The sequence below is a fragment of the Corvus moneduloides genome, chromosome 7 (genome assembly GCF_009650955.1).
Source record: "Corvus moneduloides isolate bCorMon1 chromosome 7, bCorMon1.pri, whole genome shotgun sequence".
Classification (NCBI taxonomy): Eukaryota; Metazoa; Chordata; class Aves; order Passeriformes; family Corvidae; genus Corvus; species Corvus moneduloides.
The window spans coordinates 20115749-20141949 of NC_045482.1; the positions used below are offsets into that span (position 1 = coordinate 20115749).

A 26201-nucleotide genomic window follows, 5' to 3' on the forward strand; every position below is an offset into this window, starting at 1 on the left:
ATCCCCTCCCAAATTATCTGTGATGTTTGCATGCTTAGCCAGAAGCCTTGGGTTGTTTTGTATCCATTGCCTCATTCACTTATCTCTAGAGAAAGCCTCTAATTGGCCCCTGGCTTTCAGAAAGCACTCAGAAGTGAAAATTTCCAGGTCTCGCTCAAAATGCTGGTAGTATCTAGTATGTGAAAGGTCAGTTTTGATAGTAAATGGAGGGGGGAAGAAAAGCAGTACAATAAAGAACTTCCCATTTACGAATATCACGAAGAGCTGTTATGCACCTGATTTACTCATGACAGTACAGTCAGGTACGTAAGAAAAATCTTCTGACTTTTCCATCAAATAAAGAAATATAATCTGCCTGCTGTTTTTATCAGAATCTAGCATGTAAAAATCCAGGAACATGATGACAGAATCCCCCCACTTCACTAGAGCCAATTTATGTTCAAAACACATTTCAAATCAAAATAAGACATCTTAGTCCACAAAGAAAAGATTTTAAGTTGCTTTTGAAATTAGAGAACTTTTGAACCTGTACAACAAAACCAGCACAATACAGAACATTCACTGTGTACATGTGCACTACTCTGCAAATTCAAAAGGCCAAGATTTTTATCTGGCTTGCTTAATGTGTTGGAATACAATTTTGTATTATTTGTCTCTGACAGTTGCAAACAATATTAAGTGGAACAGAAATTAGCATTATTAATTACAGCCGAGATAATATGTACCTTTAGCAAAGCTCTACCACTCTCATTTTTTGGGGGCTGATACAGGCAAAGATGTCAAGGATGTCTCACGGCATTCATACCTACATTCATCAAGTTAGAGCAGGTCCTTGCTCTTCACAGAAACAAGTGGTACAAAGTAAGGCCAGAAGATTTCCTCTTCACTAGCGTTCACCTAGCCCCAAAAATGCTGTATGCAATTTGCTCTTACCCCTGGAGCAAACATTCAGTGTCTGATTCACATACACAACTCATGACACAGCCATACTCGTTTCCTCAACAGCAGCTGCCTTCTCCCAGTGCAGGCAGAACAGCGGCTCCTGCTCACATGGGCAGACCCCCTGCTGTATCCTAAGCTTACACCTCATCTACCCAAGAGTGCAACTGCAACAGCAGAGGAGGAGACTACGAGCTTTCTGTTCACTGCAAAATACAGCACCATTTAACACTTTTCACACATTTTTTATTATCCAGGAACTGAAACTGATAAGACTTTTAGTCAACAGCAGCTTTCATAACATTAGCAGAAGGACAATTATTCATAATTAACAGTTGTTTTGGGGTGTTGGGTTGTAGTTTTTTAGTTTTTTTGGTTAGGGTTCTTTTTTGTTTCATTGGTTCGTTGGTTGGTTGGTTGGTTTTGTTTTTGCACATTTCTACTTGCTTAAATTGAATAGTTATCTCAATGCTCATTTTTCCCCAATTATGGCTAGGGATTACAACAATTTTTTTCATTTTCAATATATTAGTAAACATTCCTCTTGCACATCACTTGTTTGAATAAGCACTTGCTTAGAAGTGAATTAAATTGCTTGATTTCTTTTTTTTTTCTGCAACACCTGCATCCTCTTGGCATCGTATGCTAGATGGCTGCTGACCTTAGAAAGAAAATCAGATTACCAAGCGGCACAAAAAGTGCCCTTCCTTAGTTTCCCCTGCCAGGGGCTCGATGTTCTACTATTAAAATTACTCCACCCATGTATGGTAAACCCAAGAGATTCTTCAATAAATTAGTGTCTTAGATACAAATTCCACAATGTTCCTAGGCTTCCTTCTCCTTCTTCTTACTTGCCTCAATGAGGATCAGCATAACTGTAGACTACTTCATCTTTCACTCTTAAGGGAGCATTTATATCCACGAAAATATTTGCTTCTGCATATAATGTACAAACAAATACACTCTTTTTCTTCTTAACTACAGAAAAACTCCTTGGTATTAATTGTTATAAAACAAGCCACCATTTTACAAGTTACAGAAAGTGACCTCTTTTTTTTCAACAAGTATCAATATTTTGCAGCTTATTTCTCTCCAGCAGAAAGAAAATTAAACTCTTCCTCATTTTTCTTTCTGATTTTCAAAAGTTTCTATCATCTTCCACTAAGTCTGCCTGGCCTCTAAGGACTTCAGACTTATGATGTCTTGGAAACTCTCTGATTTCCTAAAGATGTGTGCTTTTTCTTACTATCCTCTGAAAAACTGCCCCTGATATAGCAACATCCCTCACTACTGTTGTATTTGTTTTGCTACTACTTAAGAATTTCTCATACTAAAGTTTCACTGATTTAAAAAATACTTTTTTTTTTTTTAAAAAGTTTCCAGTCTCTACTGGCCACACATGGCAGGCTCTGAGGGCACAACCTTAGCAGCCAGCAATGCCAAGAGCACGGGCTGAACGGCGAGATAAACTGACACTCTGCAAGCACCAGTGTAAGTCACCTACACATCAAAATTATGTATACCTCCCTCTAGCCACAAAATCACCGAGTTCTGACAGAACACCATGCTGGGAACAAAGAGAACTCAGCAAAACAACAAAATCCATGGCTACTATTTGGCATCAATTTGTGCATGTTCCTCCTTCCAGTGACTGTTAATTTGGTTTAGGATGCAGTTGCTTCTCACACCAGGAATAGCATTTTCATAAATCCTTCACAGATCCAAGCAGTCATTCGTATTTCTTGGCAGAGCTAACTACAGCAGTGAAGACAATACAACACATTGTTGATGAACCTCCCGAGGTTCTCTTTTCATATACTGTGACTAAGCAAGCTGTTCTAAGTTTCTGCAGAATTGCCTTTTTTTTTTTTCTCTAGAGTTTAGTGCTTTGTGTCTGTAGAAAAAAGGTTTTAGGGGGGAAAAATGCTTCTGCAATGAAAAGTGCTCAGTCTTTCCTCTCAGCAATCTGCACTGCTGATTTCCAAACATAATTAAAAATTATACTTCTACTAATGGGAAACCATGAAATATGGAAGAACTTTTAAAGGCCAAGATAAATAACAATCATTGGAAGATGCACTTGACATTCAAAGGCAAATATATGTGTGCCCAAAAAAAAGCTTTTAGAAAAAATATGAATTCAAGTTTTGATGTATTTACATAAAATGATATCTGGAAAGTCAGAGTAAGCTCCACGCAGACATCCACTTTTCCCTTTAAAAATATTATGTACAGAGATCTGGAGCTTATGTCTTGTGTTGATAAAAGTTTACTTACAACTTACATGGAAAATGAAGCTGGCAAAAGGAACTAATAACTAGAATCTGGAAGGGTCCTAATATTGATTAAGGCAATGCACTGAACAGAACTGAAGAACACTCCAGCCAGGGAAACTGGTGACTGTAGCATCTCCTCCCTCTTCTCTCCCAAGCACCTACCAGTCCCCTTACCAAGCCCAGCCATCAAAATATTTGCTCTCTTTTGTGTACCTTCTTCCTCTGACACTTTCTCTGCTAGTTGCTTTGTAGCAAATAAAACTTCTAAAAACTTTTGCCTTCATGTGTAATGGCAACATTTTCAAGGACTGTTTGGTCATGAGCAGGCTGAGTTGCCAGGGGTTGCTACGACATTTTAGAGCAGCTGAAGGTCTATATAAATATTACAGGAGCTGGGCTAAGTTCCCAGCAACACTGTTCAATGTATTTTGTAGTTCCTCAATCTGCACTGTAAGAACAGTGCATAAAAAGTAACGGGCACATTCACCCAAGCATTCCAGATGCCTGATAACCCTTTGATGAAGCAAAGCAGCTGTACACTCGTTAGCTTTACAGCTGCCTTCTATTTTTGATCACAATGCCAGACCACATCAATTACCGTAGTATTTGCATCTAAAAGGATATTTATGGATTTACTTTATTTAAAAAGACAACACATAACTGCATGCCTGGAATTAGTTTGTTAAGAGAGAGTACTGAAGTTCACACTTGGAAAACCATACGTTGGTAGGAGGGAGGCCTGCATAAAATTAAACTTTTAAGAGACCAGGAAAAATCCCAAGAGCAAATCATTAAAAAATAAAATAGGGCACTTCAACCCTTATTGATCATTGCAGAGTAGCATGATTTCAGACTACTCCTAATTTTCCTACAGGATGCAGCTTCAACAAAGCTCCAGGGTTTTCAGTGCTCTGATACTATAGTTACTCAAAGCCATACAGGAAAGTGGTTAATAATTAAACTCATCATTACATAGCTAATTTCTGTAATTATAGTTCCTATCTGTGGCTGCTCTGCCGGAAGAGTGCACGTATCTGATTCTGCCCAGCCACTGCCTTCCAATACCATATGTTGATGGGAAGTGTTTACCAGACTCCTCATTGTACTGATGCTGAGCTTTGGAAATCCTCAGGCAGCTGCATTCCTTTGCAGGATGCACCGTGGCTTGCTTCACTGACAAATAACGTGTTCCACCACTCCATGCAGTCCATGAAGGGAGACGGAGCCAATTCTTAATAATAAGAGCAACTCCATACCAAGGTAAGCACCAAGATCAAATTTCATGCCTAAACACAGATGTTTAAGATTGTGGTATTTATGAACCTACACTGCCTACTGGAAAAACACTACATAGAGAGAAGCCAAACAAAAGCCCCAAGTGGTGTGTTTTGCTGTACTTTCATATAGGCACATTGTAGCAAGGTCTCAGAATCATCCCTGACAGTCTGAAAATTAGAAAGTCACTGCAACTGCAGAACTTTAAATAGGAAATACAGGTTTTTCTCTAGTTCACAGGCCAATATTCATCCCTAGAGAGGCAAGAACATACTTGAATCACATGATGCCATTTTGGGCAGATGGTGAAGAACACCTTTCATTAGTGAACTCCCCACTTTCAAGCACTGCCACTGAAACCCTGGCAGGAGCTGATGGCTTCTTAACACAGAGACACCACCAAGTCCCACCTGATGACTGAGAGAGCAGAACTCCTTCAGAGCAGACTCTTTCAGCCTGTTGCTGGAGCAGGCAGGCCAAAAGCCCCACACCAGTGTGTGGTCACTAGACAGGAGCCCATTTCTAAGCACTTCAGTCACTGAGCACAGCTAAAATGAGGCACAACCCGAAGCAACAATGAGTAAGGACACACTGAAGTAGCTTCGTCCCCTTCCACTCCTGTAATCACTGCATTTTTTTGAGGTGCATATCTACTGTATCAGGGCAATTCACCCGTGGGGCTGCAGGTGTCTTTACGACTGGAATACTTAGAATCAGAGAATCACAGAATATGCTGAGTTGGAAGGAACTCATCAGGATCACCAGGTCCAACTCCTGGCCCTGCAGAGAACATCCCAAGAATCACATTTCTTGGTGTATTTAACAATGCCACAAGTACTAAGTACTGAACGAAAAAATCCCAGTGAGAGAATCTCTCTCATATTGTATTTTCCTGTAACAGAAAGACAGAAGGGGAAAATGTTAATTAAATATAAAAACACAGTTTGCAAGGAATTTTTTCCTTCTCAGTTCTGAGTCAATGACCATGACAACATTTACTTCTCTAAAGCAAACGAAGACAGCCAAAATAATTTCCCAAAATGTCTAAACCAACATAAAATGTTACATTCATTTTCCCTCTGTTTTTAACTTTCCCCTCCTGCTGAGCAAGGGCAAAAACACAAGCCTTTTGTTGTTTCCATTTGTCATCTGCTGGTGGATCTATTCTGACGTAACTTGCAGTTTTCTGCAATTGATCTGTTAAAACAACCAGCAATAAGACTGGCTGGTAGGGATTAGAACAGGGGAACTATCATAAACTGCATATGATTTTGTTTCATAAATTGCAAATTTGTTTTAAGTTTTAGTATAAAACCATAAACACTAAATTTGTGCCACAGCAAAAAACCTAAAGTAACTGGGCAAGACGAAATTATTTTTTTTCCCTCATCTTCTTGAGCCTACAAATCCTGGGGACAGGACGAAAGTACTGGTGAAACTCCTTAAGTCACCTGTGAGATAACAGCAGTTAAAAAATAGAAGCAAAACTGAATTAGATTCAAATTTACAGCAGTACTTCCCCATGCTAGCCTGGCATTGTTCAATAGCCATCAGTAGGCAGAAGAAATGAGAAAGCCCTGAGAGGTGTGACAGGGTAACATTGGAAGGGAATATAATAGGAAAAAACCCAAGAGAACACCAATAATATATTTAATTATTGCCAAGGTTTTTTTTCCCCTACTACTTTAAAGATACAATGAAGCAGCTTAATGACTTGAAGAGCTTATAGTATAAAAATACATATGGTTCTACAGATTTTACTAGTTTAATTGAGAATACAGCTATCCTGCTCTGAGTCATTCCCTCAGTAGTGAGTTCAACTCAACAAGGGCAACTCAAAGCACCAGTTACATTACTAATAATCTGTTCTTATATCCAAACATGTACTCTTTGCTCAGGTTTAATTAGCTGTGGAAAACAGGACTGCTTCATTAATTTGAATAGCAAAACACGAAAAGCAATAGAGTGCTGAGCTAATACTTTGCTACAGGTGTGAATGAACCACCTTAGTGTATAGATGAATTAAAACTATTTTTATCATAAAATTGCCCAAATATAACATTTTGAGAAGTATTTCCTCTAGATCTGACATTTTTATGATATGACCCTGAAAAAATTTCAATCTTTCAGAAAGCTGGGCTGTCAAAAAGGAAAGAATACTGTGCTGAAGTCAAAATTAGTCAAAATAACCAGTCCACAGGGGGACATGAGGTGTGGCAGCCCCTCCTTCACTGCCCTGAACAACAGCATAATGCACTAACAGTAGAGATGCTGTAGATGGCTCAATACCAGCTTAACTTGTCAAATTGATGGTTACATAGCATTTACTCAGTACTCTGATGTTATTAAATACCCCCAGCTGGATTCAAAACAGATAAAGTGAAGTTCAATTCTAGATGTATTTTTTAAATTAGTGTGTTGCGTTTCCTTCCCATGAATATGTAAAATTAGTCCCCATTGTCTACATTTCAAAGCCCTAAAGTTGCCATCAGTGTCCTATTACTGAATTAGGGTATCACTGATATTCTCCTTTTGCTTTTTCTTTCAAAAACCTTCAGTTTCATTTCAGCCACAAATAAATTCTGCCAGCTTGCTTAGCTTTGTCCTCTTTTGCCTGATCCAGTTATTATCTTAACTTCCAACAGCTTACATAGTAAATTACTTCCTATGCTGACTCGCCTTCTCTTACAAAGCCTCATTGTCCAAAACGCATTCATTTTCCTTGTTGATGTAAACTGAGGTGCTGCAGTCATTTAAAACTACGTTTCTCCAGTAACTTTGATCTTTCTCCCAGCATGACTCATGATTTATATCTCAAGCATCCAAAACACTGTATGAATTTCTCCTAAATGCCCTCAACAATTTTTATGCCCTTTTGAAGATATATCTGAAACAAATTCCTTTTCCATGAGATGGCATCTAACGATGGTCTTCCTGGAAACCTTTTCCATTCGTGATGCTTATTTAAAAATGTAATATGGTATTTCCCCTTTCTCACAATAGCATTCTTCAAAAGACTCTGGAGCACAGGTATTCTTTCCTGCTCACTTAGTGAATGAGAAATTGTTTTATTTATCACCTAATGCTCAGCCCTGCTTTCATAGAAAGGAATAAGATTATAATTCAATTTTAACATCCAAAATGATTTTAGCTTAAAAATTTTCATCAGTTACAGAAACTCAACAATTGGTTTTACAAGTAAAAAAAAAAAAAGGTAATAAAACCCTCCAGAGAATCCAAATCAATTTTAAAGCAAGAACAATCTGCCAAAGGCAGGCTTCATTTCCTTCCTCAGTGGCCTATGTATCGCATTATCCCTCTGTTAATAGCACAGTAAAATATCAAGTATCAGCATTGTGTTAAAAGAGCTCCACAGTGGCCTCTGACATTCTTCATTTAAATGAGAATATTTATCCAGCATCAGGCAAATAAGCTCACTGAACAAAAGGAATTACAAGGCTTCAGTAATAGATAATATAACAACCTTTCGAGCAGACCATGGGAAGGAAACATCACAACAGATGCAGACTAGAAAAAGTGCCCAACAGAATGCCTGCTTCAATTGATTCAAGAATGAAGGAGACATCAAGGGCTTGGGAGGTAAACCCCCTGCTTCCAAGCTTTTGCCATGGTGTTGTTTTCTAGAGTCAGTTCTGATTTAAACCAGGGTGGTAGATATTTCCCACACTCATGCTTTGGTATTTCAGCATTAAAACCAGAAAAAATCAGCCTGCTTTAAGGAGTCTTATTCTATGAATCAGATGATCAGACATAATCCAAATAGTGGTGTGAATTTTTCCAAGATGTTGCATTTCTTGTATTGTTCTGTTCTGCAAAATATCCAGCAGCATTATTTTCATGAAAAAGTAGAAGCACCAGGCATGGCAAGACAAAATGGAAACAATAAATGAAGTACTGAATATTCTGATGCAGGTCATTTTTTTCTGCTCCAAATGATGTAATATGCAATGTGTGCTGCAAATAGCTTTCCAATAGCTGAGGAACTTTTATGTCAAAATCAAGTCTGTCCTACTGCTACAAAGACTGAAAACTGTCTAGAGCATTGGACATTTTGAATACAGCAACTTATTTTTCAGTTTGACAGCTGCTGGTTTTTTGCAGTACCTTTTTTTCAGTTTAGTTCAGATCTACCAAAATTGATTCCTACCCATGTTGAATCTTTATGGCATTAAATCAGAAAGTTTAAAAAGCCACAGCTATCAATTGCTGCCTTGGGGAACCCAGGTATTACAGGTGATTCCAGTGGGAAGAGATGTTGTCAGTACTGTAAGCATGAATGATGTCCTCTTGATTCCCATATAATATTGAGGAAAAAGAAATTTATTCTGTATTTCTAATGACAGTAGTGGCTGAGAGCCCCCATGAAGGATGTTTTCAATGCATTGCAGAGAACTTGTATGAAGAATTTGAAGCTATTAATTTCTGCATTCAAACTCTTCTGTTATTTTTCCCCAGAATAGTATCATTAATACACTAACTATAACCCCACTTAAACTGTAGCATGACCTTTGATTTGAAAACTGTCCCAATCTTATTTCCCACATGATACAAACTTACCATCTTCATTACAGAAATGCTTGTTTCCACAAATATGACAATTTTATTAAGTGGTTGTGCATAATAAACATTACTTACTTAGTCTAAGGTTAACAATCTCAATAATAGGTGAACTGTAATACAGAAACAATGTCAATAATCAGCCACCAATTTATTGACAAATTCTTTTTTTGTATTTCAAATGAAGGTGTCTGACTTTAGGCTCTAAAATTCTGGAGTACAAGCAATCCGAAATGGCATTTACAAATTCTACACTACTCTCTCAGGGCTGTAACATGTGCATGTATTGCTGCTGCTATTTTATTCCAAAAAGAGGCAAAGAATAAGCCAACTCAGCTGAGCAGCAGAATGCAACACTCTCACAAAAAAGCATGAAGCCAGTTTCTTTCTATGTGCACACAGAAACCGCAGGCCACTAACAGAACATCTCCAGCTGTCACACACAAACTTGCTGGCTCAGTGGTTAGTGCACACAGGAGGATAAGCACTTCATTTTCCTCGTTTGAAACATACTATAGTTTGAAGAAAGAGGAACTTCGGCAACAGCAGAAGCGGAGCTCTACCTGTCAGGGTTTTTTTTTTCTTCATACTACCCTGCTATTTGCTATTTGCCTCCCGTACATTTATGTCACTTGAGTAGGCTTTTGGAGTCAAATTTACACTTCAACATGGCTTTCCCTGTTCTTTTGCAAGCTACATGTACTGCTAGAAATTGTAACTACCCACCAGACAGTTCTTAGCAGACAGTTCCCAGTTCTTCAGTAGGGGATGACTCATTAGGAAGGACACTCAATGAGCTGCATACATACAGAAGCTTGTTGCACCCAGCATTTTTTAAATATAGCCACAGCATACTCGTATCATCTGCCTTACTTCAACACTAAATTTGAAAAATAGCAAAATTTGTTTATCCAGGCAGATAATCCCTTTCACCAGTAGAATATGTACATGCAACTTCAGGTTTACAAGTCTCCATATAGACTTCAAAAGACTCGCAGAAAATTCATCCTTTTTTGTGAATTCATAATTCTCATGGGCAATTAAAGGAAGGAAATTAAATGTGAAAAGTCTGTAAGCCACCTGGAAGCTCTGCTTCTGTATGTTTGTAAAGATTTCATTTTACAGCTTTATACAGGCGCTGCTTAGCACCAAGGATGAGCAAGCAAGAAACAAGCCAATCCTGAACTCTTCACTCTGTTCCTTTATCACCAAAGATAATGATATTTTTTCCATTTAATTGGAGCACAGTCAGACCATTAACTCTTAACGATCAAAGCCACCATTTATTTAACTACAAATATTACTGAGGAAAACAAAAACATTATTTCATTCATATGTTAATGATAAGCAAAGCAGTCAGTTCAATGCCACTGGAACTTAATGTCTTGTTGGTGTCACTACAGGTGTGGTGCTCTGCAAGGAAGTGTTTTGTAGACATGCAAAGAAAACAAATGGTAGAGCTGAAAACCTCAGTTTCATTCAGAAAGGGAAGAATTTGCATACACGTGATCAGAGTGGAAATATAATTGGTTACTTATCTTTTATGCTTAGTGATTTATAAAGATACAAAGAATGCTGTAGTGAATGCTGGGTTCAGTCCTTCAGTGCCAAAACATCTCATTCAGAAGTCTGAAAATTAAGATGGGATGGTCACATCTAGCATTTGCCATTTTACCAAGAATGGGGGCAACGAGGATTAGATGGAAAGGTGAATGTTTCACATTAAATTATTTTGTGGGACACCCACTCTTTAGTCGCAAATAATTTAAATCTGCTCTAGAAAATAGTGAAGACTGGAGCTGGCAGCTAATAACAAAGAAAGCTTCACCTTCTCTTTCAAAGTTGGTACCTTGGTCCATTTTCCTCACACAGAAGAATACTCATTACCAAATCTGCTCTTGAAAACAGTATATTGAAATAGTATCTTGAATAGTATATATTACTTGAAAATAGGATATTGAAAATAGTATTTGAGGTAGAAGGTGGACAACTTGAACTCTTAATCTACATTTACATTGATTTCCTCTTCCCTTAAAGTATCAGAAATGACAGAGGTCACTTCAAATCCTAATTATGATGACCTATTTCATCCCCTCAGTGCACTATACATCACACTCCAGGGCATGTCCTGAAACACACAGTGCTAAAGGATCAAGTGACAAACCCATCAAACTCCCAACACCTACTTTATGTTCATTACCTAACAAGTTTACAGTTCATTTTCATCAAATTGAAAGTTCTGGTTTGAAAGAACAGAGACAAACACATGTTTCACTTCAGCAACAAGAGACCCTTTGGGAAGCATTATTACACCACCTGGTAATAATAAATAAGCTACAACTGATAGCATTAAGGTAGAAAGGACTTGGAAGAAGCAGCAAAACTTTATGAGGAGCATTTGAAAAAGAAGCCAAGACCAAGAAAACAATTTCATCTTTGAGATGCTTTAACACTGAAATGTCATTAACAACTTCACTAGTTACAGACAATGACAGCAAACCCCACAATAAAATTAAGCCTTGCAGCCTGAAAAGGCTGAAGGCACGCACGAGGTGGGGAAGGGAGGAATGTCTAATATGATAATTAAATACTAGTAACTCCGTAATAAATTTTTTTCTCCTCTGTCTACATAAGTCACAATTTATAGGTAATGGAGCGGTTTGGCTGAGTATGTGTAAGGCTGCAAGTCACTCCTCTTCACGTGCTTCATTTGTGAGCAATCAAGCAACTGCCTTGGCTTCTCTACTCTCTGATCCAAGACTTATGCTTCTCACTTCACAGTAACTCTTGAACGGGGCACGCGTTCCCATGGTATCACAAACATTTGTAAGATTTACCAATCATACAGCTGCACCCTAAAGTCAACTCTTAACTGAAAAAGGCAGACACCAATGGTAGAAGCTGCCCTTATTCACTTCATGTTGCTTCATGAGCAATGTATTATTGTAACAAAGAAAAGTCGGCACCATGTGCCCATTTGAGATCGGAGGCACTGAGGACAAGACCAGTGCAAAATCCGTAACGGTCTCCTGCCTTCGGAGTTCAGTGGTGGGGTTGGCAGGGGGTTGGAGAGAGTTCCATGAATAAGCTATTGTATGACACAGAGGCTGTGGAAAGCAGATGTCCATATGGATAGAGCGAGGGAGAGTGGGTGGTAGCATGAGTTTTTGTGCATTTCACATTGCTAAACCCATCATACAAAGTATCAGCACCTGATCATGGCCTACAGAAAAGAGGTACACACAGGACACTTTACTGTCAATCCTCAGCCTTCCCAAACTGGAGGATATTCCTGAATTCACGGCAAATTTTATTCAGCAAAATGACCCAGTCTAAGTGTCCTGCAGACACTACTAAGAAAAAAATTTGTTTAAAATGTATCGGTTGATAGGTTTTGTTGCAACAGACCAAACTTTGGTGACAAAGCTTTATATCAGAAATTTCTTCCCTGTGTATTGAGATTTTTTGAAATTTCAGCAGAAGTAACATTATTTATTCAATTAATAACTTAAAAACATATACTTTCCCCTGGAAAAAGAGAAAACCCAAGAGAAGAACTCAATAAAGAGACATAGCTTTCAGCAGGAAGAAAGTTTTAAATCTCTAGTAATGTACTCAGCAAATACAGCATGTCAAAGAAATTGGTATTTCATGTGCAGCTGTTACCAAAAATAATGCACAGGTTGCTTTATTTGGTGCACAAATTTCGTCTGTCTAGATCAGCCATTAACTGCAGTCATGGACATTAACAAAGACAAGCTTGCCATGGCATTTCAGAGGGTTTTACGAGTGCTCTGACTGACAGCTTTGTTAGCTTTCACATGCTTCTGTACGGAAGCAAAAACCAAAGCTGAAACCCTAGGCCTCTTTTTTTGCAAGATGCTCTATCCAGGCAAACCTAAAAACTTGAATTTAGTCACTTAACACCATTCTAAAAATAAATTAACACTGGCACGTGTGTAAGACCTATAGCACCATACTTTCAGAACTAAACCAGAGCTGATAAGTCTGCTAAATAATTACTGCTAATTAAGTGTGGTCACATCTTCCCCAAATGCCAGATAAGCTCCACAAAACCACCAAAGACATAATGACACTCTGCCAGCATGGTGGTTTGCCACAGTATCCTGTTCAGATCTTCCTTGGGTGTTCTGGTAGGCACAAGGAAACACTGACATCCACCCTTCTGCTGATACTGCACTGATGCAGCATTATTTCTTTATGCAGCAAATAGGGAAGCTGACAGTAGAAAGCAAAGTGGCAATGATTCATGTGCTGTGGGCATTATGAGAAAGGTGTTTTCAGAAAGAATCCAAAAGGTGGAATTCACTTCTAGTCAAAGTGAGTATTTCCAATTCGGTGCTATGCTGGTGGCACATTACATTCTTTGAAACAGGAACATTTGTGGTATTCACTCTTTCATGCCCCCTCTCAGTAAGGCAGCACAAGGTGCTGTGATGGAGCTGCACCTGTAGGGACTGCCATTGAAGCTGAGACCGGAGCTTACTGGTCTTCTGGACTAGGTATTTTCGGGATGGTCTTAGGCAGGCCTTGTTACTAGAAAGGATTCAGACCTCTGCTACACAGCAAGAAGCTGCTGTCCATAATATGAACTTTCTTTCTCCAGGCAAAATAGATTTTTGAAGGAAAGATCCTTCTATCAAATTTGTCAGAGAATTTATTATGCTTAACTTCTTTCACTAGCTGCTTCAGGAAGAATTTAAGGGTTCTTTGCACTTATTCCATTTAGAAAACCAAGACAAATTAAAAAGAACTATCCACTTGGGTACTGTAGCAAAGCTCTGAAAGAAGTGTCTCCCTTCAGATTTTTTGGTCTCGATTTTATTCCTTGCAAACACAGATCCTGCACTTAAAGAGACTCAGCAAAATCTTGGGTGTTTGATGAACAGCAAAAGCCTTTGTCTTTGAGTTACACAATGTTACTAGGAATATAGTGCAAATATAAATACAATCACAATCATAATTTTGTTAATTTACATGTATTTTCATGTGAAAAACCTGGGTATACAAAGCAGAACATTGGAATAATGACAATCGCCTAAAACATTACAAGACTCATCTTTAACACTGTGTACAAATTAGTAATTATAAATAGACACACAATTACATAGTGAATAATTTCTCTTTGTAAAAATGAAATATTTTGAAAGTTAAAATTACAGCAAAAGTATGCAACCGATCCTTGTTAAGCCAGCGGTTGTACACCTTGCTGTGTCAGCCAGCCCTCCTCAAACTGCAGTGATATGCTCAACTGGAAGACATCCTCCACTCTGCCATGTCAACTCAGCCTTTAACAAGAGATCACAATGGCTTGGAATGAAGCACACGTTTACTATATTCTTCTTAGTCTATAGAAATGCTGGTATTCAGAATTTTTCCTAGAACAGACACTTTATTTGTGCTGAGAGAGATTTGCTGTCTTAATCATAAATATGTTTTCTAGTAGTGATTTTGTGACACTTGCTAATGGTGATTTTTGTGGCATTTGCTGTAATGATGTAGAAAAATTCAGACGATGAAGCCTCTGTTCCCTTGTCTGTTACAGGATCCTATGAACCCACAGCCATGACCTCTCAACACTCACAGGCTAAGTAACCTTTTGGGTAGTGACAACTGCTCATTAAAACTATTCTCGTATTTCATACCACAGACATTTGTGAAATCAAACACAGAAAACAGAGTATCAGATCATGACCATACAGCATGTTAATGGATGAGGTACACATAAAATAGAAGTGTTTTAGGAGGCAGGGAGAGAATGCAATTGCATGCTGCTCTGGCCCACACTTCTCCTGGGGCTGACTACTGCTAAACAGCTGAGAAGGGCTCTGATGTGCCCTCCCCACACAGGACACATCATTAGTCCTGCCCACACCAAGTTGCCTTGCACCTGGGACAGCCTCAAGAACTACAGACATAAAAAAGATTAGTACAACCTCTTTTACTTACAGGAACCAGAAACATTCAGGATACATTTTCTTGTGTCAAGTTTTTCACCAAAACAAAGATTACGTAAACACACTGAGTGCACACATTCCCCTAATTTCACCTCCTAGAATTACACAAATATGGACAGACTTGCACAAAAGCTCTGAGAACTAGTCACACTGTAAAAACAATTTGCACCATAAATCTGTATTACTCTCTATCGTAGGGTTAATAGACCTATGCCATAGTGTTTAGAAGCTATCAATACCCTTCTCTTTTTAAATCACCTGAAACACAGCATTGATGGGAAACCACAGAAATTTCCTTCCACAGTACATCAGACAAAGAATAGGCAAAAAAAAAAATTTTTTTTCTAAAACACTAATGCATTTTGTTTGTTAGTAAAAAGTAACCTCTGTCAGAGGCATTTAAGCAAGGATGATGGAGAAATTAATACTTTGGTAAGCCTTACTGCCAGCTAAATGCCTATAATGAAAAGTAATGAAGTGCACTAGGTATGTTGCTATGCCTTTTTTTCCTTTAAAACACCATTAAATATTGATAAGAACTTACATTCCTTACCAATGAGGGTAAGCATTTTATGAGTGCAAATTCAATTTTAGTTTTTACTCCTCACAAACATAGACTTTATTCCTGTGTTTTATATTACGCCTGCACAAGACTTCAAGTCTGTGATGTGTCGTAAAAGCATAATAATATAAGTGCCTACCTTTTTCAGGAACCGTACTCCATAGGTAAATATATAAAGGTAAAATGTAAATCTCCACCTGCAAAAGGTACAAGAGGTTAACTCTAAGATACCAGCTTTACATATTTTACAGTTCAACACATGATTTCTTACAGCACTGCCAAACCACCACACCCTGGTTACACTAACAGAAGTTGAAGCAAAATTTTAGTTTGGTTTTCTACAACTTTTGTTATCAAGCATTGTGCTCATTTGCCTGTTTTTCCTGGCCTCTCATTAGCTCTCTAATACTGGCTAATTTCATCTAAACAGGGCAAAAAAATCTCACACATTTTCAAGGATAATTATGTTTTTAAAAGTTTCATGAAAACTAGCAGGCCAGTGGAGGAGAGAGGACAATTTGCCCATCTGTTGCAGGAAAGTTCACTACTTATTAGACACCAGGAAAGAGATAATAAGAAATTTTGTTAAGACTTCAACAGGTGACTGGGGAGTACTGCATGTCAAATAGACTTTAGTAATGAAAAGCACCATTCACAATGAGCTGGAAATTCACTTGGCAGATTCCAGCGCTTCACATTTGGTTTTCAGGAGTGCATTTGCATCAGACAGATATGCTGGATAGAGATACACATCCATAATTTACATCCACTTTCCATGCATCCCTTGATAAAAATGATCTACATTTTCCCAAATGCACATGGAATAATTGCTGGGCTTCTGGTTTTTCTTTTCAGACAGAGGCAAATTAGAAACTAAGAACAGGATGCCATGGAAAATAAGAGAAACCACTGAGATTTAATACAAAATCATCCTCTCCTCTATGTCTTTCTCCTGGCTTCAAGAAAAGAAGACAGAGTAACTTCCGATCTTTTGGACCCATTACTCACTTAAGAAAGAACTACTGGAAGTCTAAGGAAATAAAATCATAACCTTGTGCAGTATAAATTCTTAGAGGAATTCCTGTTGGGTTTTTTTTCCCCAAGGGTGGAACTGACTACACACACATGCTTAATATAAACACCAGCGAAGTAATATTCGTAACATGTACAGAAGGATGAGATTTAGCTGCCTTAGTGTGAAGCAATGCTGCAATGTGAATCATCTTCAGTGACATATTTAACAGCACTTACAACTTTCTTTCCACTGGCAAAACTATTAGCTTCCAGTTAATTGCCACTGGAGCACTTTGAAACATTACTGGAATAGTTACAAAACTGAAAATGTTCCCATGTAAAACAAGGTTAATCGAAACCTTTCTCTTCAAGGCTACTTTTACAAGTATTTAGAAAGACAGTTGTGTCGTACATAAATAACCCTCTGACAATTTCAGGAGAGTATGAGAGTATAAGAACATCAATGAAATTTAAAGTATAAAACTTCAGTTGAATAGAAACTATCTTTTACACTGCAGTCTCCACAGCATGGCAGAAATTAATTTATTAAACTCATATGGTAGAAATAGCAAACCCTTCAAGGGTTTGGTCACTGAACTAACGTTGCTCACCGTTTTCATACTGGCAATTTCAAGATACTGTAAAAATAGAGTACTTGGAGGCAAAATGTTAGTTGTGCTGGCAGAAACCTTCAGATCATGCACATGAAAGAAACAGCAAGGATAGTATTATGAAGGAAGGATTTATTTGGGTGGCAAATTTCTCGTTAGGCCAGTCCTACAGCCAAAAACCTTGCCATTTAATTTCAAGGTTACATATATCATCCAGTGGAAGTTTGAAAGCTGTCACTGAAAATAAAAATATTAGGAGGAAAAACCTGTCTAACCTATTCACTGATGAGCACTTACAATGCCCTTCTTTCACTCCTAAGTGTGAGCAGCTATGATAAATTCCTTGCAAAGAGTTTTATCACCTTTTACATTTCTCCAAGCAAAATTCGTAACATGCTCAAGGGCTTTTCTAGCTTGCTGTTGGGAGATGCAATATTGCACACAGGAGTTCAAAGGCAGTCCGACATATTTGAAATACATTAATAGCTGAGTTTTAGCTGGTGGGTGTCAGGAACTTTCCAGTCTGCATGGACATTTGGAAGACTCTGATTTCAGCATTTCCTGCAGCTATCACCCCTCAAAAAATAAAAAGACCCTTTCCCAAAACAAGCAAATTAAGAAACATTGATATCTCCATCTAACTTTCCACCTACCTCCCAAAGCACGGACACTGCTATAGATTTGCGCTAAAGCCTTGGATTGCCCTGGAAGGGACTTTCTGGAGCTTCAGAAAACTCTCAGAGCCAAGATCCACTGGGTATTACCTGAGTCTGCCAAAACCAGTTAACTTGCTTCAACCATTCCACTGCTACAAAGATGATAGATGCACACCAGGATATGGTAGTATGTGTTCTTTTTCCCTAACTTGCTGAACAAGTGTACCTGGATTGAGCACCAGAAGATGAAGCAAGGCTAAGAATTGAGTGATATACCAAGCTGGTCAAAGTGCTAACTTCTTAAAGAAAAAAAAAAATATTGATAGAAAAAAAACCCTCATTCCTGCTGAACAACAAGCACAAAAGCTATTCTACAAACTTCTGGCTTGGTCAAACTCCAATAAACAAAAATTCCAACTAAAACAAAGTCAGGATTGGCCCCCGGCATGTTTATCATCATGAAGCAGCTAACTGATGGTAGCAGAGCAACAAAGGACTTCCCATTGCTCTGTAGCTGGCAGCTAGCTGCTTTTTCTGCAGACTTTAAAGGGCAATTCTCCCAGCTCAATACCCCAACTGGAATCTCAATCTCATACAAGGAAGTCCAAGGAGTTTCCCACATTGTCTTACTGGTAGATGGAAATCTACTTGTAGATGGTTTATTGCTGCACTTAACAGTAACACATCCAGAGGCCAAAGTAAAATAGATAAATGCATACTCAATAACTTGGGATTAAAGACAGGAAAAAAAGGGACAGGAACCAGGTTATGAAGCTGCATTATTCACTTAAAATCATGCAGACAAGGACAAAATGTATGTGAAAAATACATTTCATACAGTGCACATATGTCCAAGCAAGACTCCTCCAAATGTGAGTTCTCAAATCAATTCTCTTGAAACAAGTACTCTAATGTGAATGATGGATTTCAATCTACAAAACATACTTCTTTATCCCTCTATTTGGGTCTCATTGAAGCCCACTGATGAGGAAATGCAAATAAAGGGAAACAGTTATGTGCAGTAATCACACCCATTCACAGTATAGCCCAGTGTTCAAACCACCTCTGCATTTTGGGAACTTGGGCTAAATGTTCTTTCTGTCTGAACAGGACATCATAGAAGAGAAGGACATCTTTCTTAAGTGTGAAGTTATCAAGTCTTACTCCAACTGAATTCACAAAGCGGTAGTTGATAAAATGCTGTCTTGAATTTGTACTAGATAATAGTCCCAAATCTAACGCTAGAAAATGCCCTCAGCCTAAGCACAGTCTGAATAGTTACAGACCCCAGGGAAGGGAAGATGCCTGGCCGGTGGTATAAACCCTCCTAGTACCCTTTCTAATAGCCTGCTTAAGGTCCTCGTTAAGCATCAGCAGCTCATGCTGAGTGTCCACAGGTCACTGGGTACTGTTGTTGTTTGGTCACGGCTGGTTGTCTTCAACAGGCAAAGCAACAACTTCTAAAGCAGCAGGAGCAGAGCCCAAGAGACTAGGAAAAGCAAGGCAAGATCTGTACTAAGATATCTCTTGCTCCCCTTTTCCCCCAGCAATACTCTCTGCCCCATCAAAACCACACAAAGGAGGCCACAAGGTGAAGCACTCCATCATGGGTGACTGCCACATCAATTCACACTTAACTGAAAGATGAAGACAACTGAAGCTTCTCTGTTTTGTGAGAATTTACTCTGTCCTTCAGACTTCAAACATACCTTTGGTCAGTTGTATAGAGACACAAAATTTGAATTACTCACACACAAAGTGTACTGCTCAAAAGACTTTTAAGTTAGTTTAAATCCAGCAAACCTGGATGACAGCACTCAAGGCACAAGTGTTCTGGAAGATCTGATCTATCTGCTCGCAATAAGGTTTATGACATTCACTTTAGTCCCCCACTAAAGACTTCCAAACTGAACCAGGCTTGCATCTGGTCTGCTCAAACTAAATAAGGGAGATCAAATGGTTTACATATGGAACTTCTGGGAAATTCTTCAGGTTGTGCTGTTGCTTACCAGGCCAGTGTTTCCAATGTGAATGTGACACACTGCAGCAAAAAGTCAACCTAAAAAATGACTCTTCCATAACAGAAAAATTATTTTCTAATGTAGTCTTAAAAAGAATGCTGTAGAGTCCCTCAAAGGTGCAGAAGCAGATCTGGCTGCTCTTTTTCTATATTTGAATGCATTCCCAATCCAGAGAACAGTCAGTTTCTTACCCTCTCAACCCTTTTAACTTTGAGCTGCTAATGAAATTTTAAAGATGCTTCAGCATGATACAGAACATCATCTAAAATGATGGAAAAGATGGAAAAGTTGGAGAGCTTCCACCAACTAACCTGCTATACCCCACGGTATGCTCAATTCAGCAAAAACTATTTATGTGCCCACTTGATCAAGCACTTCACTGATTTCATGCATATGTCTAGTCAGGTTCCCTTCATCATACTGATGAAATTTTGTCCTTCAAATTTTCCTCTGAATTTTTGCTCTGAAATGTGAAATTAAACTTCAGCTAATAAAAAAAAAAATTGTTCAAGCAGTGCTCAAGCAAAGCACCCCCGTACTATTGACTTTTTGCAGAGCTCAGCACATGGGGTTCATGCTCTGTCAGGAAGATGCCATCCTCCCCATGCACCTGGTGTCCAGCTGAGTGAGCTCAGCATGGCTGCTCTCCTAGGAAAAATGGACACTTCTTCCTAGGGTAAGGGTGAAGAGGCACAAGGCCTCTCTGCTCCTGCAGTTTTCCCCTTCTTCTATTTCTTTTGCAGGAGGACTGAGCAGCCGGGCTGTGAATACCAGCACTCCTACAGAACTTTGCAGCACCCACCTTGCAGAGCACAGTGCTTATGGCTTTGATGCCAAACCAGTGTCTGCTCTCAGCAATGGTGTGCAAGGACCCAAAGCTATCCAACTTCTCACAACCAAACATCAAACACAGAAAATGCATAATGTTAAAAACATAAAGGCCATTGTGTTTCCGGAGTTGTAGCTGTTATTTACAGAGATGCCTTTGCCATTGGTTTGCTACAGTCAGGGCCACAGCAATGTAAGAATGCCACACTTAAAAACAGTTAACATTAAAAAAAAACCCTCATCATATTTAGCTACTAGTCATAGGCTCACCACACTGCCTGCAGTTGAAGAAACTGGCTCTCTGGCTCTGAAAACTATTTTCAGAGAAACTGCAGATGCCTGAAGTTTTTCCATGGAAATACACTTCAGTAAAATGTCAGATTTGCTGTTCTCCATCATCCACTGCTCAGCTTCTGGCAGTGGCTGACAGACCTCTGGGCTCAGGCTTTGGGCTGAAAGTCAGACTGAGCCAAATGCAAACTCCACATTTGCAGGTCTTGGTTCTGGAGATGAGAAGGCTTGAACTGCCATTACATAGCTTGTTGTCCATTTTAATCCCCACAATCTGAATGGACTGCACAAACATAGAGCTGGGCTATGGAATTATCAGCTGGGACTGAAAACTACTTTTAGTTGCAATGGTTTCCTTGGGCTGTGAAAAGTATATTCACTGTGAGAGTGCTCAAAGGAGCATTTCTGAGGCTGAGTTTAAACAATATTCAATGTTTATTTCTTTTAAATGGGAAGCATCACTAGTTCCACACATGCTCACTGTGACTTAAAGCAGTCTATGCTTTATCCTCAAATTGCATTTTTCTGCTCCCCCAAATACAGTACAACAGCCTTCAACTTTCTGATTCACTCATGAGGACTTAATCCAATTAACGTTGCCTCTGACATAGCCAGAGGTATACATTCCTTCTAGATGACTACATCTAAAGACAAATATTTAGAGGATGTTCCTAAAAAAACAATGGACTCTGAACTTCTGGATCAACTTCTTAATATTTGTGACACTATCTACCAACCTATTATACTCCAATTATTAAGTTAAAACCAAACTAAACACAACAAAGAGCAACGCTTCTCCTCTAAACCAACAAAAAATTACCCTAAAGATACTATTTTTAGGCAATAAATAATGTAAAAATACAAGACAGAGCACTGAAAAATAATGCTTAATCCATCCAATAAATAGCAGCTCAAACAGTACACTCCACTAAATCTTTACTAGTCTCATACAAAGCTGCAAGTATGACTGTATGGTTGATGGAAGTAGCTCCACTGTTCCAATTTGCTGCCTCTCCCCAGATTTCTGTAATGATAATTTGCTGCATTTCCACAAAGCCTGGCAGGTGCAGGCAGATATAAAAAATGTTAATTAAAAATAATACATAGGTAAATAAATGAATAAATAAAATCTTCTTGCCTCTTTTGGCCATGGTATTGCTGTTGAGTCAGTCTGGACCATGAAAATGGTAAACAGTTCCTGCACTATGGTTAAGCAGATGTTATATGAGGAAGAAGGCAGTTATGCACAACTCACTAAGATGTGCAAAATAGCAGGTATGATAAATTGAGAAAACTGTATTGCTTTTCTCTTCAATCTTCTGGATTAAGACTTGACTGTCATCTGATTTTCCTCTTGGTTGCAGTTTGAATCAGTTATTTAATATTTAGTATTACAGTGCCACTTGAGACTAGTCCTGTCCTAAATCTGTATGCTCAAAATGCAGCTCTGAAAGTCTTAAGAACAAAATTTAGTAGTGCAGAAAAGAGGAAAGGAAACACAGTACTAAATTTTGAAGTGATGGAGTTTTATAAATAATAAAGTGTGTTTATATAATTAGGCCAGAAAATATGCATAATAGAAAAGGTGTTTTGGTAACTCATTCTAGGTTACACAGTTTCTGTTTAATGGCTATGCAACTGTTCTCTTCTGAGTATTTTGAGGGCTACATAAAATAAAGGACTGATAAGACCTCAGAGATCTATTAGCATAGCCAAATCCTGCTCTACAAAGAGATACTACCTGGAAAGCTCATGGGAAGCACACATAGAAAAACCAGATGTCACCGTGTAAGAGACGGTCTGAAGATCCCCATGCACTTTCCCTTGTGGTCTGAGCAGCAGACCTGTTTTCTCATCAGTGATGTTCAATGCAAACAGCTGATGAGTCTTGGAGTGAAAAAACAACTCAAAAGTCTTCCTAATAGGGACCTCTACTCTCCATTCTCACTAGTGATCTCACAAGTCACCTGTTTTCAGACACAAGAGCTGCTCACTGTCCCACTCTTTTACAGTTCTAGAGGAATGAAAACTAGAATCTTCCAGACTGCGTTTGAATTTCACCTAGCAATGTTGTCCTACCCACGATGGCCAACGTATTTGTATGCATAGTGCACCTTTGTGACAGGTAACCACCTTCTTAGACCAACTTGTATTAGCTGTTTTCTTTTGTTCCCATGCGGAATGTTACTTTCCTGTAGCATTATGTGTGCCCTAGATGGGTTTTTAGCCTGCTAAAGCAGATGTTGAACTCTTAGGAGTACTGATCTTTGAGGAGGTAGGCTAGGTGTCAGTGCTGTTTCCCCACTTCCCTGAGGAAGCCACGTGGCTGTGCTTCGATCCATGCAGCACATCCCAAGTTTGTGCACAGCAACCACATACCCTCTTATTACACAGGTAGAGATCAGTCTGAGTGGGTCTGCTGTGCCTTCACATTGTGTACTTCCATTTCAGAAGATAAGCCTCCTCAACTTCTAAGTGGGAGCTGCAGTGCTATCAAAGCTAAGACTGGAGGAAAAGCAACATTTTCAGCAGTATTTTAAAACCTTGTCTTGTCAATTTTGTTTTCCCTTTTACATGCCAAAGAAGTATATTTACTTTGTCATTTAGGTTCCTTCCCCTTCCTTGCCTCCCATTCATTGCTTGTTGAATCACTGAAAACTTTAGAAAAACCTCTACTTACAGTGAAGGCTTTTTTTTGGTCCACTTTTCATTTGTAAAGATTTATTACCCTTCAGTATTCCAAGCACTGCACAAAGAAACAGGGACAGGAAATTTTTGTAGTACTTGTCTTGAAAAAGTGGTGTTATCAGAGCAGCGGAAATGAAACTAAAGAAGCCAGAAACCCAGATTTACCAAGAAGCACCATCTAACCAAACTATACTCATTAGTCTTGAAAGTATTTAAATATATAAGCACAAGGCATAGCATTAAGAATTTCAAAGCACACTTTCTGCAGTACCTTTCACTGAATATTTCCAGTCTGACAGTCACAATTTCAGGCTGTTTCATTGCCTGATCTCAGATTTAACTTGCAAGTAACCAGGACTACATGAGCTGCTGCACTACTTGAATCCTCCCGAAAAATTAGTGAAAAATTTAACTCTCACATACCCTTTTTCTAATCTGCTAGTTTCTTGAACTGCAGGAAAGTGAAAAAAACCCACGCCTGTATGAGCAAATCCTGGTCACCAGTCAATACAAGCAGAAAGGCCTGTCACATTAATGGTACCAGTAAAATGTAATGAGTTCATGGATTTACATAAAATGCAAAACAGTATCTTAGAGATGAAGTGACCAGAAAGGTCCCCATTGCAGCCTGGGCTCTGTGTGCTGTCACAGCAGGTCTATGTATGCCTATCCCGGTGAGACACCGAAGGAGGAGAAGACAGAAGCTGTATCAAACACTAGGTTACTGCATGCCTGTAGCTACATTACCCACCACAGCATCATCCCAAAAAGCATTAGAGGAACTAGCAACTTTCTCACCTCCATCAGCATTGTGTACACGTTCTTGCAGAGACCACTACTAGCACTACACATATTCAAGCTACAGGCCACTGCAAGCCCCTTTCCATTGGCGGGCAACTTACTAACACAGAAAACAGTGTAGTTATATGCCTAGTTACATGTAAGTGAAAAATGCTAAACAATGTGGAAGTTAATTCTCCTCTTAACTCTGTCTCTGTGAAGAGGCACAGTCCATGTATCTATAAAATGAAAGGCAATCTAATATGAAAAAAAAACTGTAACAACATAAATACAAGAGAGAAGAGAGAAGTAAGGATTTGCATGCCCATTCATTCATTGCTGTGCATAAAATAAAATCTTACTGCCACTTAACTCTTCAGGGACCAAAGTATTTTCATAGAGCCTGACTGCGACTAGCAACCTGTAGAGGACAAATCATATTCAAGTTTCTTTCTTTTGGTATAGACTGGAAATAGGAAAAGATACCAAATAATTTTGGACTACTCAGTCTGTGCAGTTTGCAGTCTCCTGTGGAAGAGAACAACCTACTGCAAAAGGCAGTCTTGTTGGACTAAATCTGTATGGATTCAGTGTGAATTTTGCAAACACCATTTTCTAGTGCTACACATATAGAACAACTCTGAAGACAGCAGAAATGGGAGTAAGAATGGTATCCATCTAAAGTAGCATTTTGTTCATGTTTCTCTTTTTTAAATGAAAATAAGAATAGAACTTGGTTGATATCTGCACTTAAAGAAGACTCTAAAATTCATCCACGTGAATGAAGAATTTGTTCTGAATTCGAATGTAACACTTCAAGAATAAATATAATGTGTTTCATAAAGTTACTACAGCCTAAGCAAACATTGCTCATGCCCCTTTCATACTAAAAATACACAACAGGTCAAACAGAAGTTTAGTTTGGATTAGCAACAAAATTAACATCTGGGAAACAGAAAAAGACAAAGCTGTAGGGAGGTAAAAAGTACAAGGTAAAAAATTGCACAAGTAAGCACCAAGACATATACAGGAAGCAAATACCAAACATGCAGGATAAAACCAATGAATAGAGCAGAAAGTGGTGTGAAAGCGAGGAAGAGAAATGTTTTGCTGTCTTATCCCTCTTCTGCCCAGCTTTTAAATCCAACATCATGGATGAAATAAGGAACTGCCAAGCACCATTATAGATCTGAGAAATAAACGCAACCTTCACTTTTAATAGATAAGAACTATTTTACACTATTTGCTATTCTGCTTGGGCAAGAATGATTTTATTATTGGAAAGTTTAATTACAGAGAAATTAATAAGGCTGTTAAATTTTGGCAGCAATGAAATATTTTTAAACAAGAGAACAAGACATCAGTACCTGAAACACACTAACAAATGGTAAAAACACAGCCCAATGCCTCAGCGAGAACAAGAGTGATAAAGTTGAAGAAATTCCTGTGCTACATTCACAAAATATCCTCCCCAAACTATCAAGAGTCAGTTTTTAAGCCCTGTGAATGCCATCTACTAAGCTTAAAAAGCAGTCTTCAAGTCCATTACATTTCAAGAGGAAATGGCCTCAAGATGTGCCAGAAGAGGTTCAGGTTGTCCACTGGGAACAATTTCTTCATGGAAAGGGTTGTTAAGCATTGGAATGGACTGCCCAGGGGAGCGGTGGAGTCAGCATCCCTGGAAGTGTTCAAGAAACAAGCGGA

At 38.7% G+C, this 26201-nt stretch overlaps 1 protein-coding gene across 2 annotated transcripts in view; it reads right to left on the minus strand.

The window, feature by feature from the left end:
• CERS6 (ceramide synthase 6) overlaps positions 1–26201 on the minus strand; it is a 112924-nt gene that overhangs the window by 39079 nt on the left and 47644 nt on the right. For both annotated transcript variants that reach the window (XM_032113750.1, XM_032113751.1), the window contains exon 4: positions 15748–15805. In XM_032113750.1, the coding sequence (XP_031969641.1) occupies positions 15748–15805 (58 nt within the window). The remainder of the gene's footprint in view (positions 1–15747; positions 15806–26201) is intronic.